General features: G+C 42.9%; 2 protein-coding genes across 2 annotated transcripts in view; one reads left to right on the top strand and one right to left on the bottom strand.

The window, feature by feature from the left end:
• The window catches only part of SCCPDH (saccharopine dehydrogenase (putative)), a 29,567-nt gene extending 24,037 nt beyond the window's left edge, over positions 1-5,530 (top strand). The window contains exons 10-12 of the mRNA XM_069545495.1: positions 2,016-2,127; positions 3,555-3,636; positions 4,891-5,530. Of these exons, the coding sequence (XP_069401596.1) occupies positions 2,016-2,127; positions 3,555-3,636; positions 4,891-4,996 (300 nt within the window). The 3' untranslated portion in view covers positions 4,997-5,530. The remainder of the gene's footprint in view (positions 1-2,015; positions 2,128-3,554; positions 3,637-4,890) is intronic.
• The window catches only part of LOC138415818 (kinesin-like protein KIF28P), a 69,864-nt gene continuing 57,595 nt past the window's right edge, over positions 5,027-17,295 (bottom strand). The window contains exons 16-22 of the mRNA XM_069544371.1: positions 16,921-17,195; positions 14,880-15,014; positions 13,868-14,034; positions 13,524-13,630; positions 13,112-13,253; positions 12,337-12,530; positions 5,027-6,775 (exon numbers count right to left, since the gene is read on the bottom strand). Coding sequence (XP_069400472.1) covers positions 6,623-6,775; positions 12,337-12,530; positions 13,112-13,253; positions 13,524-13,630; positions 13,868-14,034; positions 14,880-15,014; positions 16,921-17,195 — 1,173 coding nt within the window. The 3' untranslated portion in view covers positions 5,027-6,622. The remainder of the gene's footprint in view (positions 6,776-12,336; positions 12,531-13,111; positions 13,254-13,523; positions 13,631-13,867; positions 14,035-14,879; positions 15,015-16,920; positions 17,196-17,295) is intronic.

The raw sequence follows: 17,295 nt of genomic DNA, 5'->3' as shown, positions 1-17,295 counted from the left end.
ATATCCTGCAACTTTACTGAGTTCATTTATTAGTTTTAATAGTTTTTTTGTGGGATCTTTAGGATATTCTATATGTAATACCATGACCTCTGCATACAGTGACAATTTTACTTCTTAGTTTCCAATTTAGATTCCTTGTATTCTGTTTCTTGTCTGATGGTTTTGACTAGGACTGCCAAATACTACGTTGAATAGAAGTGGCAAGAGTGGGTGCTCTTGTCTTGTTTCTGATCTTAGAAGAAAAGCTTTCAGAAAAGCTCTCAACTTTTCACCGTTGAGTATGCTGTTGGCTATGGGTTTGTCATATATGGTCTTTATTATGTTGAAATATGTCCCCTCTATATACACACTTTGTTGAGACTTTTTATTATAAATGGATGTTGAATTTTATCAAGTGCTTTTCCTGTGTTTGAGATGATTATATGATTTTTATCCTTTATTTTGTTAATGTGGAATATCACACTGACTTATTTGTGGATGTTGAACATGTTTGCATCCCTAAACTAAATCCCACTTAAGTATAGTATGTGCTGTGCTGTGCTGTGCAGTCACTTCAGTTGTGTCCAACTCTTTGCGACCCTATGGACGGTAGCCCACCAGGCTCCTCTGTCCATGGGATTCTCCAGGCAAGAATACTGGAATGGGTTGCCATGCCCTCCTCCAGGGGACCTTCCTGACCCAGGGATCGAACCCATGTCTTTTATACCTCCTGCATTGGCAGGCGGGTTCTTTACCACTAGCATGACAGCCAGATCTTAATTATAGCTTATGGTCCATTCAATGTATTGTTGAATTCAGTTTGGTAATATTTTGCTGAGGACTTGGCACAGGAAGCTGAGGCTTCCCTGGTGTTTCAGTTGGTAAAGAATCCCCCTTCAGTGCAGGAGACCTGGGTTCAGTTCCTGGGTTGGGAAGATCCCCTGGAGAAGGGAACAGCTACCCACTTCAGTATTCTGGCCTAGAGAATTCCATGAACAGAGGAGCCTGGCAGGCTACAGTCCATGGGGTCGCAAAGAGTTGGATACAACTGACTCACTTTCACTTTCATTTTGCACTTATATTTATCAGAGATATGGGCTGTAATTTTCATTTCTTGTAGCCACCTTGTCTGGTTTTGCCTTTAAATAATGATTTATCCTTTCTGGTACCTACTTTACTTTTCTTTGTAATAAACTTCTCTATTAGAAGGTATGTTTGCTGTGAGGACACACAATTCAAGACCCTGGCCTCCTGCTCAGTAAATTTAATAGTGCCCTCCACTAAGCTAACCCTGGACTTCTAATTCACGCTTCATATTGTTACTAGATCTCATGTGTGTGTGTACACACACACACACAGTCTTCCCCCCTCCCCTAAACTAAGCTCTAGAAATGCCGTATATTTTATTTTATAAGTACTTTATGTCTCAGGGCCTAATGTAATGTCTGACACTTAGTTTATACTTAATAAAAATTTGTTCACCATGGCTTTGTTACTTTGTTTCTAAGTTTAGTGATTATGACAGATGCTTGGATAAATCTTCTATAATTTAATTTTGAATCAAATTTTCATACTTCTAAATGGAGCAGTTTTGTGTCTATATCCTAGGCCCATATTACCATTACTTGCTGATTATTTTTGTCTTCTTACCTCAAATGTATCTAAAGCCAGAGTAACATATTCTGTCCTGAAATAAACACCACCTCCAGCTTTTCCTCTGAAACTGCCTGTTGTAGTGATGCTGTTCCTTCAGCCACAGCCTAAGATTCATCTTTATTCTTCACTAAGACTCAGCTTTAGTCCTCACTACCTCTGTCCCCAGAACATTACACCAGTCAGCAAAACTTACGGTTCTTCAAAGAGTTATTTTTTGTTCCATGCTTAGTTACGGATGACAGGATATTCTATCTAATAGAATATTGATGTTATCTATTAAAAATGTCTTATATGAAGTATAATGTTGATAGAATGTTTTATTGTGTTCAAGGAGGAAATGACATATTTATTTAATAAACTCTTTGCTTTCTATTCCTCAGATTGATGCTTCATCATTCACTATGACATTTTTTGGTCAAGGATTCAGCCAAGGCGTTTCCCCTGTCAAGAACAAACCAAATATCAGAATTTGTACTCAGGTGAAAGGACCAGGTATTTCACATGTGACTTAAGAACATTCGGGAGGTTTACATTGTCTTAAGCTATAATGTGGTGTACTAGTCATAATTTCTTTTTAAAATTTGTTTTAGAAATAAATTTACACAGTTATTTAAGTTAATAATGATAAATAATTCTGTCAAAAGAAGGATTGGAATTATTGGTATCATTCAGTTTTATTGTTGTATACCTCTCTCTGATTTTTTTTTCTTTCAGTATGATTCAGTAATTCTGAATGGAATTTTTAATATAAGAAGACAAGGGGCTGATTGATATTTATCTGTTCTACTCTCATACTCAAGCGTCACTTTAAAGCCTTTTACTTATAATCAAGGCTGTGGTCCAAGCTTTCTTTGGAGTCTGTGATCACCCTGACATTGCTTGTGAAATATGTGCACATGTGTGTTTTTCCAGGGAGGATAAAAATTTTGATAGGTTGTTAAAAAACTGGCACCCCAAAACATTCAATAACTAGTACTATAAATTTTAGAGAACTATACAGAGACAGCCCCACTGTGAGTTACGTTTCATTACCATCCTTCCTAATAGATCACGGGCCTCTGTTGTACAGTTTTTAATCAAGCCAAAGAGCAAAGATATCTTTGCATCTTGCATTTTTAAAAAATTTCTACTTGGGTTTTTAGGATAAGCTGTGTTCTTATTTGACATGAATATAAACACCAATGTTCTTCTGGTTTATAGACTTCTTTTAAAGTTACTTCTTAAAGTTTGACTTCTTTGAGAGTTACTCAGTTGTCCTTGAAGAAACTGAGTCTGTTTTTTAAAGTGAAGTTTAGTGTATTTGATTGATAAAGGTCAGTTTAGTGTATGAGTTGGGCTTCCCTGGTGGCTCAGATGGTAAAGAATCTGCCTGCAATGCAGGAGACCAGGGTTTGATCCCTTCGTCGGGAAGATCCCCTGGAGGAGGAAATGGCAACCCACTCCAGTATTCTTGCCTGGAGAATCCCATGGACAGAGGAGCTGAATAGGCTGCAGTCTAAGGGGTCGCAAAGATTGCACAGGATATGAATAAATCTAGGATCATTGGTAAGAGTGTTGGCTTGAGCTAGCTGCCCGCATGTGATTCTGGTTCAACCATTGTCTGACTCTGTGAATGTGAATGAGGCGCTTAACCTCTCTATGCCTCAGTTTCCTCATCTGTAAAATGGATATAAAATAGTACTAACCTTGTATGATTGTTAAGAAGATTAAATGAGTTTAGTAGATTTAAAGCACTTAATACAGTTCCTAACACTTAGTAAGGACTATATACATGTTAATTGTTATTTTTGTTATTTCATGAACAGAGTATTAAGGAAATTCTGTACACTAAGATATAAAATCTACCATTTGATTTTTCAGTGCTGTTGAATGTCTAGTTTATGGACGCTTTCTTTTTCTTGATCACCTGTTCTCTGCAGAAGCTGGCTACGTGACTACCCCCATAGCCATGGTCCAGGCAGCCATGACTCTTCTAAATGATGCCGCTGATCTTCCTAAGGCGTGAGTCTGGTTTTCTTCAAATTTAAAGATATTTTTTCCATTTATGTTATATTTTAGCTTATTTTAGTTCAGTTTTCAGGTATTGGATTTATAGCATCTTTGATCCAAAGAGAGAGATGAACTTAAAATCGTAAGGAAGTTCCTTACTGACTTCTAGGAACAGTGCAGAAAGAAATGAGAGTAGAAAGAAGTTGAGAGCCATGTAATTTGGCTTCAGTTCCTTCGAAAAATAACTCAGATCCCAAGTTAGCTACTCAAAAAAAGGTCCCCGTAGTTCAGTGTTATTGGCAGGAGCCCTTAATCCATGCTGAATGATACCCAGCTGCCAGTGAGAGCCTTGATTCATGGCATCCTGGCTAGATAATTATTAAGTACACTATCTTACTGGAGGATTTAGCTGTTAGCCTAAAAGTAGGCCAGCTTTACAAATAAGCATAGGCTTGCAGGCTTAGAAACAAATCAGGTATGACCTGAAACTAGTAAGTAATAAACATAAAAATTATATAAAGTGAAACTTAATTACATTTTCTTCAAATATTTGTATGCCATTTGAAAGTATTTAGCATTTTCTGAATGGTAGCCATTAAATGTTAAAAAAACTTCTTTTTCATCCTATTTGTCCTGTTTATGCTTCATTAATAATTGATTGCCTAAGTTTATTTTGTCCATGTGTGTATTTAGAGGCTTCCCAGGTGGCACTAGTAGTAAAGAACCCGCCTGCCAGTGTAGGAGACAGAGACATGGGTTCAGTCCCTAGGTAGAGACGATCCCCTGAAGAAGGGCATGGCAACCCACTTCAGTATTCTTGCCTAGAGAATCCCAGAGGAGCCTGGCAGGCTACAGTCCATGGGGTCGCAAAGAGTTGGACACAACTGAAGCGACTTAGCACACATGCATGTGTATGTTTAATCTTCCTGAGTCTTAGGGCTGACTTTATAAACAGCAGCTGCTACTTGGGTTGATAACCCTCCAGTGGCCCTTCCAACACACACATACCAGTTTGTGGAAACAGTCTCATTATCACTGAACCAGTCTAGACAGGTTGGCTAGGTACTAGTTTCCTCTTAAATAATAGCTACTTGCTCACTTGGCTGGTTTTAGAAATGGAACCAAAAACAGTCCATGATGAAATCAAGAATCGGGTTTTTTATAAGTTTTGCATGGATTTGATAGCTGGCTGCCCAGCAGGTCATCTAGCAGAGGAAGGGGCTGGAGCTGGGCACGGTGCACTGTTTTCACCTTGTTGTCTTACAGGGGTGGAGTCTTCACGCCCGGAGCAGCTTTCTCGCGAACAAAGTTGATTGACAGACTCAATGAACGTGGCATTGAATTTAGTGTCATTAGCAGCACTGAAGTCTAAACATTTGAATAATTAATTGAAGTCATAAAATGTATGAATTAACAGCTTTTTAATTTGGTATGTTGAAATGCTTCTATAAACCTATCTGACTATATGTGGAAAAGATTGTCAAATCTAAAATATGTATACATTAAAGCAGGAAATTGTACTAGCTTACCCTGAATTTCAAATCTCAGCTGATATTTGTGATTTTATTGCTTTTGAGAGAAAACTTAACATTTGACTGACTTTTTCATTGAAGAATTCATGGTCATTTTTTATAAGTGAGCTGGCAGATCAGAGGATGGGATGGTGGCTCTGTCTGTGTTGCTGACACACCCCGGCTGGTGGTCATGTGAGATAGTGGCTGCTGTTTTCCTTGTCATGGTATCAAATGGGATCTCACTTTCCCATGAATTTCTCTGCATAGTGTAGGCCTTTGCCAAATGAAACTGCAGTTTTTGCTGTTTTAGCCTCGTTTTTCACCCATCTGCACTGACTGATTTTGGACTCTTACCTAAAGTTTAATAATAAAGGATTGTCAATTGAACAGTGGATTTGTGTTTGGACATGTCTGTATAATTGAGTAATGGTAGAAATGTGCTTCCCAAGTGGCCTGTGTCCTGCTAATAACTGGGTTATTCATTTTCCCTGGTTCTATACCTGTGGTTAGTTTGAAAGATGTAGCTGGTAAATTTCTACTGATTTTTACTGCCTAAGCAAAACTTTTCTCTATTTACTTTTTATATTTAACTACATTTTCCACTGAAGCCTAAAAATAAGGCAAAGACTTTTCCTTTTGTAATCATACCATAAACACAAATCAGTGTTCTATTACATTCATCATGTAAAGAGGACAACCATTTCCTTTATGGAATTTCTACAATACAGTGAGAGGTATGAAGCTGATAAGAATCTCACTCATGTTAGGCGGCAGCTCTGTCTCTTTTCTCTTTCATGCACCGGAGAAGGAAATGGCACCCCACTCCAGTGTTCTTGCCTGGAGAATCCCAGGGACTGGGGAGCCTGGTGGGCTGCAGTCCCTGGGGTCACACAGAGTCGGACTGAAGCGATTTAGCAGCAGCAGCAGCTGTACAAACTGTACAGAAGAAAGAGGGTCTTTAACTGAAAGAAGAACAAATAAGGAAAGAGGCTTAGAGAAGGGACATGGCTTGCTCCAAACTGTAGAACTGATTAGTCATGGATTCAGCTCCAGGCAGTTGATCCTCTTGCTCAGAGTGCTGACCATTCACTGCTCATATTTTCTACCTCACCTTCAGCCTGAATTCATTTTTACATGATTTTAAGTCAAATAAAAAGGAATTTTGCTTGAAAGCAGTGTAATAGGTTGAGTGAGTGAGAAATGGGTTGACTAGGTTGAGTCCACAATTCCGCTCCAATAGCCAAGTTAATGAAATAATCTTGACAACTCAAAGCGCAAATGTTTTCAGTTGGTGTATCCTCTGGGAAAGATTGAAGGCATGAGGAGAAGAGGACGACAGAGAATGAGATGGTTGGATGCATCAGTGACTCAATGGACATGAGTTTGAGCAAGCTCCAAGAGTTGGTGATTGACAGGGAAGCCTGGAGTGCTGCAGTATGTGGGGTCACAAAGAGTCGGACAGGACTGAGCGACTGAACTGAACACTATTCCGCATGCAATAAACATTCTTTCTTCTGTTTCACTATAAGAGCAACATCATTTTTCAGTTTCCACAAGCTGGATTCAAGTAGGTCCCCAAAGTCCTTTAACATTTGTGACTGTTGGTGTACAAATGGCCGAAGCATTCGGTCATCTTCCTAAAAATAAATGAAAGAAAAAAAATGATATTGTTGTCAAACCCCAAATTCATATGCCCAATGCACAGTGAAGCCAAACAAACTGAAATAGTGGAGTCTGGAGCAAAGAAGCTTGTATTAGTTGAGGAGGTGCCAACTCTGAAGATGGGAGACCTAGGCTCATCTCAAATTGATCCTACTGGCTGGCCAGGGTGCAAGAGTTTTAAAAGCAAAAGTAAAGGGGGTGGGGGTGGTATGTGATTTCAGCTCCCCTATAAGACCTCAGTTGCAGACTTCTGAGCATCATCTTGTAACCTGAGTCTGTCATTGTGATTGATCTGTGTGTCCTAGCAAACTAGTATACCATGGTCTCGTGATCCCTTAACTTCTTTTGGAGAGAGAGCAAAAGCAATGATGGTTATTTACCTCATGATGGCTCAGGAATTCACTTCTTAATTGACCCAGTGTCACTAATTTTAAGACTGCTTGTGTTGCAGGAAGGGGAACCCCTTCCAGGGCCAGAAAGTGGACTCTGGTCTAATACTCAAATGAATTGTCAGAGGAGACACATGTGTTGACAATGCAAGAGATTTTATTGGGAAGGGGTTCCTGGACAGAGAGCAGTAAGGTAGGGGAACCCAGGAGAACTGCTCTGCCACATGGCTTGCAGTGGGTTTTATGGTGATTAGTTTCCGGGTTGTCTTTGGCCAATCATTCTGGTTCAGAGTCTTTCCTGGTGGTGCGTACATTGCTCAGCAAAGATGGACGGCAGTGAGAAGGATTCTGGGAGGTGGTTGGACACGTGTCACCTTTTGACCTTTCCTGAACTCTTCCAGTTGGTGGTGGCTTATTAGTTCCATGTTCCTTACCAGGACCTCCTGTCTTAAAATAACTCATACAAATGGTAACTATGGTGCCTGGCCAGGGTGAGTGGTTTCAGTCAGTGTGATTCCCCTCACACTTGGGGCCATTTGATAGAGCATTATTCCCACAGTTTGGGGTCATAACTCAACGCATTGTTTTAAGCTGACAATCATGGAAAAGATGTTGCTGGGCTTGTTTTTCTTTTGTGTCTGTGTTCCCTCACTCCCCTAGTTAGTACTTGCTTGAATCTGCTCTTTGGAACTCAGGGAAGGTCTAGGAGAGGAAAGTCTTTTTCTCCAAACAAGAAGCCAGGAACATGGATGGGATGTGTACTCAAAAGGGCCTGAAGTGTCCTGCTCAGTTTCAGTCTTGGTAGACTCACTTCATTATAGTAAAAGGATGGTGTGTGTACATGAAGGGGTGCCCAGTAAGATCTCTCTTTGAGCTGGAAAGCTGCATTTGAAAGCTGCTACCAGAGGCAACAATTCACCTAGGAGCAGGTCTGGTTTAGGAAGCCTGCCTAAATGACCCTTTCAGTTCAGTTCAGTTCAGTTCAGTTGCTCAGTTGTGTCCCGACTCTTTGCGACCCCATGAACCACAGCATGCCAGGCCTCCCTGTCCATCACCAACTCCCGGAGTCCACCCAAACCCGTGTCCATTGAGTCGATGATGCCATCCAACCATTTCATCCTCTGTCGTCCCCTTCTCCTCATGCCCTCAATCTTTCCCAGCATCAGTGTCTTTTCCAGTGAGTCAGCTCTTCTCATCAGGTGGCCAAAGTATTGGCGCTTCAGCTTCAACATCAGTCCCTCCGATGAACACCCAGGACTGGTCTCCTTTAGAATGGACTGGTTGAATCTCCTTGCAGTCCAAGGGACTCTCAAGAGTCTTCTCCAACACCACAGTTCAAAAGCATCAATTCTTTGGCACTCAGCTTTCTTTATAGTCCAACTCTCACATCCATATGTGACCACTGGAAAAACCATAGCCTTGACTAGACAGACCTTTGTTGGCAAAGTAATGTCTCTGCTTTTCAATATGCTGTCTAGGTTAGTCATAACTTTCCTTCCAAGGGGTAAGCGTCTTTTAATTGCATGGCTGCAGTCACCATCTGCAGCGATTTTGGAGCCCAGAAAAATAAAGTCAGTCACTGTTTCCACTGTTTCCCCATCTATCTGCCATGAAGTGATGGGACCAGATGCCATGATCTTAGTTTTCTGAATGTTGAGCTTTAAGCCAACTTTTTCACTCTCCTCTTTCACTTTCATCAAGAGGCTCTTTAGTTCTTCTTCACTTTCTGCCATAAGGGTGGTGTCATCTGCATATCTTAGGTTATTGATATTTCTCCCGGCAATCTTGATTCCAGCTTGTGCTTCCTCCAGCCCAGCATTTCTCATGATGTACTCTGCATATAAGTTAAATAAGCAGGTTGACAATATACAGCCTTGGTACTCCTTTTCCTATTTGGAACCAGTCTGTTCCATGTCTAGTTCTAACCGTTGCTTACTGTCAACAGGGAAAATTGGTGAGAGAATCCAAATATTTGGGACTGGCATAATACTGTAGACATTCTGAAGTTTGCAAAGGACCATGTGGGTGGGGATTCTCCCATCGATAGGCTTGACTGATATGGGTCCCCTGCCCCATAGGAGAAGGGACTGCAGATAGCCCTGTGGGCCAGGGCGCCTATGAGCAATGGTAGAGGAGGTGACGGTGCTCACAGAGATGGGCAGGGGGCAGGTAGTGTGTCATGGCATCTCCTTTTAGTTTCTGTTTCCCTGATGATGAGTGAAATGCCTGCTCAAAGAACTTTGGCCATTTTTTCTAATGTGTTTTGCCACGTGTTGTCTTTCTTATGTTAATAAATATGTAGTTTGTTTATTCTGGATACTAACATCACCGACTCAGCAGACATGAGTTTAAGCAAACTCTGGGAGATGGGGAAGGACAGGGAAGCCTGGTGTGCTGCAGTCCATGGGGTCACAAAGAGGTGGACACGACTGAGTGACTAAACAACAACAATACAAATAGATTCTCCCAGGTTGTGGCTTATTTTTTACTTTATTTTTAGTGTCTTTCACCACAGTAGTTTTTCTTTCTTTCTTTATTGTGAGCTGAGCGCTGAAGAATTGATGCTTTTGAACTGTGGTGTTGGAGAAGACTCTTGAGAGTCCCTTGGATTGCAAGGAGATCCAACCAATAAATCCTGAAGGAAATCAGTCCTGACTATTCATTGGCAAGACTGATGTTGAAGCTTCAGCTTCAATCCTTTGGCCACCTGATGGGAAGAACTGACTCACTGGGAAAGACCCTGATGCTGGGAAAGATTGAAGGCAGGAGAAGGGGATGATAGAGGATAAGATGATTGGATGGCATCACTGACTCGATGGACATGAGTTTGAGCAAGCTCCAGGAGTTGGTGATGGACAGGGAAGCCTGGAGTGCTGCAGTCTATGGGGTTGCAAAGAGTCAGACATGACTGAGCAACTGAACTGAACTGAACTGATACATCCAAAAGAGTGCCCCAAATGTATGCATGGGTACAAATTAAACACGTCTGCTCAAGAAAACACTCTGTCTCTTGATTTCTTCCTGGTCATACCCATTTCCCCACCCCCAGAAGCAACCACTAACCTAAGTCGATCATCATTTTCTTGCCACCTAGAATGCAGCCCTAAACAGCCCTATATTTTGCCTGTTTTCTGGCCACTTGTGCCGTAATTTACTTATCTTCTGTGGACGTGCATTAGGATGTTTCTATTTGGGGAGCTATAACGGAAAATGGTTAAAATACCATCTTATGCATATATGCGTGGGTTTCTACAGGATTTTTCACCTGGCCCACCATCTGAACCACAGAACAGAAAATGACTTGAATGACTGTCTTCCCAGTTCTCTCAGGAATGGTTTATAACAAGGACCATTCCAGATAGGTAGGAGAAAAATTAATTCATTACATACATAGCATACCAAGAGAGGTGGTTCAAACTTGAGTCGAAGGCAGAATAATCTAGCTGCTGCTGCTGCTGCTGCTAAGTCGCTTCAGTCGTGTCCGACTGTGCGACCCCATAGATGGCAGCTCATCATGCTCCACTGTCCCTGGGATTCTCCAGGCAAGAACACTGGAGCGGGGTGCCATTTCCTTCTCCAATGCGTGAAAGTGAAAAGTGAAAGTGAAGTCGCTCAGTCGTGTCCAACTCTTATTGACCCCATGGACTGCAGCCTACCAGGCTCCTCTGTCCATGGGATTTTCCAGGCAAGAGTACTGGAGTGGGGTGCCATTGCCTTCTCCGATAATAATCTAGAGGGCTCATTAAAGCACAATTGACTGGGCCTCACACCCAGAAATTCTGGCTCAGCAGGTCTGGGAGGAGACCCTGGAATTTGCATTTCTAACAAGATTCCAGATAATGCTGCAGCTGCTGACAGTGTGAGAATCACACTTTGAGAACCTCTACCTTAGGGCGTGAGGGCGCAGTTCTCTGCAGAACCAGTTTACTCTGTGGAGAAGAGGAGATGAATTGCAGGCTTATGGGAAGGTGAATCTTTGACTTTTATTAGATAAATGGCAACAATTTTTAAAGTTTTTATACTGATTTATGGGCTTCCCTGGTGACTCAGTGCTAAAGAATCTGCCTGCCAATGCAGGAGACCTGGGTTCAATCCCTGTGTCGGGAAGGTCCCCTGGAGAAGGGATTGGCAACCCACTCCAGTATTCTTGCCTGGAGAGTTTCATAGACAGAAGAGCCTGGTGGACTACAGTCCATGAGGTCCCAAAGAGTTGGACATAAGTGAGTGACTAACACATATACACACCCATCTGGTGGTTGTGAGAACTCAATAAATATAAAAACACTTAGTAAGTATTATGTTGTTTTTAGTTGCCAAGTGGTGTCCAACTCTGCAACCCGCTGGACTATAGTCCTCAAGTTTCCTCTGTCCATGGGATTTCCCAGGCAAGATACTGGAGTGGGTAGCCATTCCCTTCTCCAGGGTATCTTCCTGCCCCAGGATGGAACCCGTGTCTCTTACATCTAACCTGCCTTGGTAGGCGGGTTCTCTACCATTAGTGCCACCTGGGAAGCCCCCAAGTGTTATATAAATGTTTGCTATTATGACTATTACTTTTTATCCCCCTTTCCAATCTTTATACCTTTTATTTCTGGCCTTGCTACACTGGCTAGAACCTAAAGTACAATGTCAAAAAAAAAAAGTGAAGATAGCTGACATCTATGATTTACCATTAAGATTATGCTTCCTGTGTGTTTAAGACTGCCTTTATCAGATTAAGAAATGTCCGTTTTGTTCCTAGTTTGCTAAGAGTTTTTATCGTGGGAGGATGCTGAATTTTATCATATGCTTTTTCGGTATCTATTGAAGTAACCATGATTTTTCTCCTATAATATCTTAGTGTGATGAATTATATTTCTTTGGTTTTATAACAATAAAGCAAACATGCACTTCTGGGACATTCTATATGTTGTAAAGTGCAGGAATCTCAATCCTGCAGGGGCCACAGATGAACCAACCAGATGTACACGAAAGTGGAAAATGGGAGCAGAGATGGGCAGGAGCCGGAAAGCAGCAGACTCAGTGTTCCCGGCCTTGGCCTGCTCTTCAGCAGCACACACCCACCCCTCTCCAGAAATGCCGTTCTAGCCAAGAGCTACATTTGATGGAAAGATAATCCTTTGGCTCCGTGGGTGCTGGGTACTCACAGGAGGTTTATAATGTCGCAGTTTGAGAAACTGCCCTCTGGCCACATTCATGCTTTGGTAGAACACCTTAAGAGCTCTGGCAAATTCTCTGTCATAGCTGGCTTGCTGGGTGGTGCACATTTGATTAATCTCTCTGGCTGCTGGCCCTTGTGCTGTCATCCAAGTGATCTTTCGGGTACTGGAAGGCTGATGTGCTGAAGGTGGAAGATAAGAGAACGTTTATTTGTTCATCTCAAACCAGTCAATCCTAAAGGAAATCAACCCTGAATATTCATTGGGAGGGCTAATGCTGAAGCTGAAGCCCCAGTACTTTGTCCACCTGATGTGAAGAGCTGACTCATTGGAAAAGACTCTGATCCTGGGAAAGACTGAGGGCAGGAGGAGAAGTGGGTGGCAGAGGATGAGATGCTCGGATGACATCACAACTCAATGGACATGAATTTGAGCAAACTCTGGGAGTTGTGAAGGACAGGGAAGCCTGGCATGCTGTAGTCCACTGGGTCTCAAAGAGTTGGACATGACTAAGTGATTGACCAACAACTACTTATCCACATATTTATATATTTAATTATCTTGGTGGCATTGTACTACATCATCATTTATCAGGTACCAGTTGGGACCCATCCAAAGAAATCTTACAAGAAAAAAATGTTCTTCTTTTTTAAAAAAACTGAAACAAGATATTAACTCATTTAAAAGCTCATTTCTTAGAAAATATACATCACAAATGTAGGAGTTTAGAGAAAGTCTAAACAAGATTTGAGTGGCCTCTCACCTTGTTGACTAGAACTGGTTCTCTCAATAGATTCTTTAAGAAGCACATTTTCCTCTCTGAGGATTCTGTTTATGTTTCTGAGCAGTTCCGTCTCCTGTTCTAACTTGAGCAGCTTCAGATAAAGCTCTGGTATCTGGTTTGACTACGGAAACAAGTTGGGTTAGTCTTGTGCGCATTATTTGCATGCCCTTTGAGACTGGCCGCTGTTCTTATCTTATGAAAACTGGACGGGGTGCAGTGAGGGGATGGTGGTAACCAAGATTTAAGACCCTTAAGATACACAGGAGTAAATCAAGAAAGAGGCTTTTTAATGGGAGGGAACATTGATGATCCCCAAGCAACTATTATCTGAGTTTTGTTTTTTTTTAGTCATCTGCGACATCTATTTTTAATGTGACTCCAATAAACACACCTGACCTATATCCATCACAGTGGAAATTTTCTTCGTGTCCACCAGGATGTGGCCTTCACCTGCAACCATGAGGTCCAGCCGAGAGCAGCTCAGTTCAGCACAGCCTTCTGTAGTGTGAGGGAGATACCATCAAGGAAAGGAATGTCTCATCCTCCACTCGCAGTGTTGTGTGAGGAGGTTTAAACCACGTAATCAACTGTGGACTGAAACCCAGAGGCTCAGGAGAAGACAGCTCTTGGCCACTGCTGTCAAGACCCTGACCACCTCCCTCTGTAGCCCTAAGATATACAACATGATATCTGATGGAGGAATGCACCATGCAAAAGGGGAGATAAGCATGGTACCTTGAAGACCCCATAAATCAACAATGAGAGCATTTGTCTGTAAATAATTCAGAAACTCCTGAGAAGCATTTAAGGTTGTAAATTGGACAGTCTCGTCAATTTGGGGATTCACAATTTTCCATACAGGCTTGGTATATAAGGTGTTTGGAAGATCATAAATTCTGTACCTGAGAAAAGAACAGAAAACATAACTCAAAACCATAAGGGATACATTTCTAAAGAAAAGTATCAGATAAGCCAAAGAGTTGTAGCCTGCTTTGTTGAGTTGATAAGGCGTGCATGCTCAGTTGTGACCAATTCTGCAACCCCATGGATTGCAGCCTGCCAGGCTCTGCTGTCAATGGACTTTTGCAGGCAAAAACACTGGAGTGGGTTGCCATTTAGTTGATAAAAGATGACCTATAATTGATTCTCCTGATTGCCACTCCCAACATCTCAGCTATTCAACATAGATATCATCATTACATAGATGATACTTATTAAAAGTCTAACAAAAAGAGAAAAGGATTGTGATACTTTCTACTTAGATAATCTAAAGTTATTAATTTTCCACTGTGGTTTGTTTTTTGTCCTTCAAAATCTCCCTTCTTTATTGTTTCATTTTTTAGTATCCTTTTAGCCCAATTAGTTTAAGCATATTTGGTGCCTCTATCATATAGTCACACACAGTCCTTTTGTTTCCAACTGAAAAAAGAAAATAAACCCAATCATCCTACTTTGATAACACAGGTTTACTAGATGCTCTTTCTGATGATTAAAATTCCTGACTCTTGGCTTCAATTACTTAGAAGAATCAGTACATGTTGACCTGTACACAGTGACCGGGAGGGACATGTAACTTCTCCCTCTGTTAAGCAGAAAGAGGAAATAGTCATTTGGGAGTTGAACAAGCAGAAAAACTTAAGCAAATGTCACAATCAACTCATTCTTAAAACTTGAGGAAAGGCTCCCTCCCACCAGGGCACACAGGCTGGGTGGTTCACGTTCAGCAGCTCGGGGGACAGGCTGGTACCCCATCTGAACACCCCTCTCCGCATCTTCCTTTAGCCACTTGGTGCCAAGGCACTGCACAAGGCGAATCTGGAAATCCATCCTCTTGCCCAGCAGGTCCACTGGGTCAGTAACCACATCTTCCTCACCACGTGCTCTGTAAACAAAAGAGGTAAACATTGATCACAGGTTAACCTGGGCCCAAGCAAGTGAGACTGATGTCAGTGAAGATTCTGTAGACACCCATGTGTGTCAGTCACTCAGTCATGGTGGACTCTCTGTGCCCCATGGACTGCAGCCGGGCAGGCTCCTCTGTCCATGGAATTCTCCAGGCAAGAGTATTGGAGTGAGTAGCCATTCCCTTCTCCAGGGATCCTGACCCAGGAATCGAAGCCGGGTCTCCTGCATCACTGCAGGTGGATTCTTTCCAATCTGAGCCGCCAGGGAAGCCCTGAGAGACAGCCAAATTCTCTGAAGGAAGGATGGGTATTACCAGCTGTAGAATTCATTCATTGAAGAGACATATCACAAGAGCCCACTCTGCTCTTGTACTTCAAGAAAGTCATGGACTTTCTCAAAGAGGAGACAGGAATATAACAGCTTCTTGCTATATATGCGCCCAGGTGTGGATGCCAGACTGCTACTGAAGATTTAGGCAGGTTCCCCAGTGGGCGGAGGGGCTGCCACCTAGGGAAAGCCAGCTGGCTGGCCACAGGCGGCCTCTCCAGGTGTCGTTCTCCTTGTGAACCCTTCACAGTCCAGAGTCAACTCCAGGCCCACAGGCTCAGAAACCAGTTTGGACAGCTTTCCAACAGGGTACTTCTCTCACATCAACTGAGCTCACAGAGATTGAAACCTGTAAACTATAATGCCACTTTACTAATTCAGAGTGAGAAATACAACCATCAGGCAGCCTAGGAGCCTGGGGTAGCAAAATGCCCAGGAAATTCCTTAGAGTTCAATAAAGACAGCGAGGCACTGGTCATCTTAGTCTTTTAGTCACAAGACTTGGCAGTTTTGTTGCTCATTTGTTGACTGTTTCTTCTTCAGAAAGACAAAAAGTTTGCATCAGCTAGCCCCCGAGGACACTGCCATCAGACCAGGCCTCCTGCTGGCCTCTTAGAATTGGTAAGAGGTGTGAGCTTTCGTAAAAACTCTCTCAACTGCCTTTGGCCAGAGAGAAGAAATAGGGAGACAACCTCTGTGTGTATGTTAAGTATCTCAGTGGTGTCCGACTCCTTGTGACCCTGTGGACTGTAGCCCGCCAGGCTCCTCTGTCCACAGAATTCTCCAGGCAAGAATACTGGAGTGGGTTGCCATTCCCTTCTCCAGGGGGTCTTCTTGACCCAGGGGTTGAACCCATGTCTCCTGCACTGCAGGTGGATTCTTTACTATCTGAGCCAGCAGGGAAGCCCCAGAGACAACCCGAGGGGACAGTAAAGTCTATACAGTGGAGTTAGCACAAAGATCAGATAACAGCTCAGAATGGGGCCACATAAGGAAACAAAGATACCACCGTTCCTTCCTTGAGAAAAGGAACAAAGAAATTAACAGAGCCTGTCCAGGGAGGCAGGGTGAGCTACAAAATCAGCCTCCTGCTGCTGGCGCTTGGGCCTGGTCAGCAGGGCTGAGGACTAACGCTGGAAAGAACAAATGTGTGTGGCGGGTCCCAGGGCTCACAGGCGCCAGGAAGGGCGGGGGAGGGTGGAAGGTTCTGTGGCACCCTTGGCTTCTCTACCGACCCAGATCTCAGCTCGTGTCCATGTTTCCTCCTACTACAGTCCTGCCTCTGCAGGGTGTTCTCATTCCTCTGGTCCTCTAGGGTAGTGTGAGCTGCTCAAAGACGGCTGGATGTGGGGTTTTAAATAGTCCCGGTCAGCTGATTTGGCTGCCTTGGCAAAATCAGACATGATGAGGCCAAATTATGAATGAACGAGCTCATTTGTTTGTCTCAGGAGTGACCTCTTCAGGGCACCAAGTTCTCCCCTTCCAGGAAAACTCAGGCTTGCTGTGAGTTTTCTGTGTGACCCAGAACTAGACAAGGGGGTGGCGGAGATACCCACTGTCCTGTCGGGGAGCAGGGGTTTATGTGGATATGCAACACTGCCTCTTCCAGCCCGTCACAGTTCAGAAATTCCACTTGTTCCTCGTACTTCATGCAGTAGGCAAGAGACTGGAGCCAGATGTGAGCGGAGCCCAGGTGAACAACTTCGACAGGATCCCAGAAAGGGTCATCTTCCTGGGCTACCTGGCTGTCTTCTCCATCAAGAAAACGCTGGTAAAGTTCCTCCATTAGGAATTTCCTATTGATAAATTTGGCTTTTGACCAAATCCACACCTGGAAACACAAAGGTACATCATCAATATTTGATTCCATCTGCTGCTCTAACAATTCATTTCTATGGTTTTCCCAGTGTGCTCTCTCTGATGGGTTGGGT

This window comes from Ovis canadensis, chromosome 12, assembly GCF_042477335.2.
Source record: "Ovis canadensis isolate MfBH-ARS-UI-01 breed Bighorn chromosome 12, ARS-UI_OviCan_v2, whole genome shotgun sequence".
Classification (NCBI taxonomy): Eukaryota; Metazoa; Chordata; class Mammalia; order Artiodactyla; family Bovidae; genus Ovis; species Ovis canadensis.
Note: the sequence above shows the minus strand (reverse complement) of the source record. Positions and strands in the feature narration are given on the sequence as shown.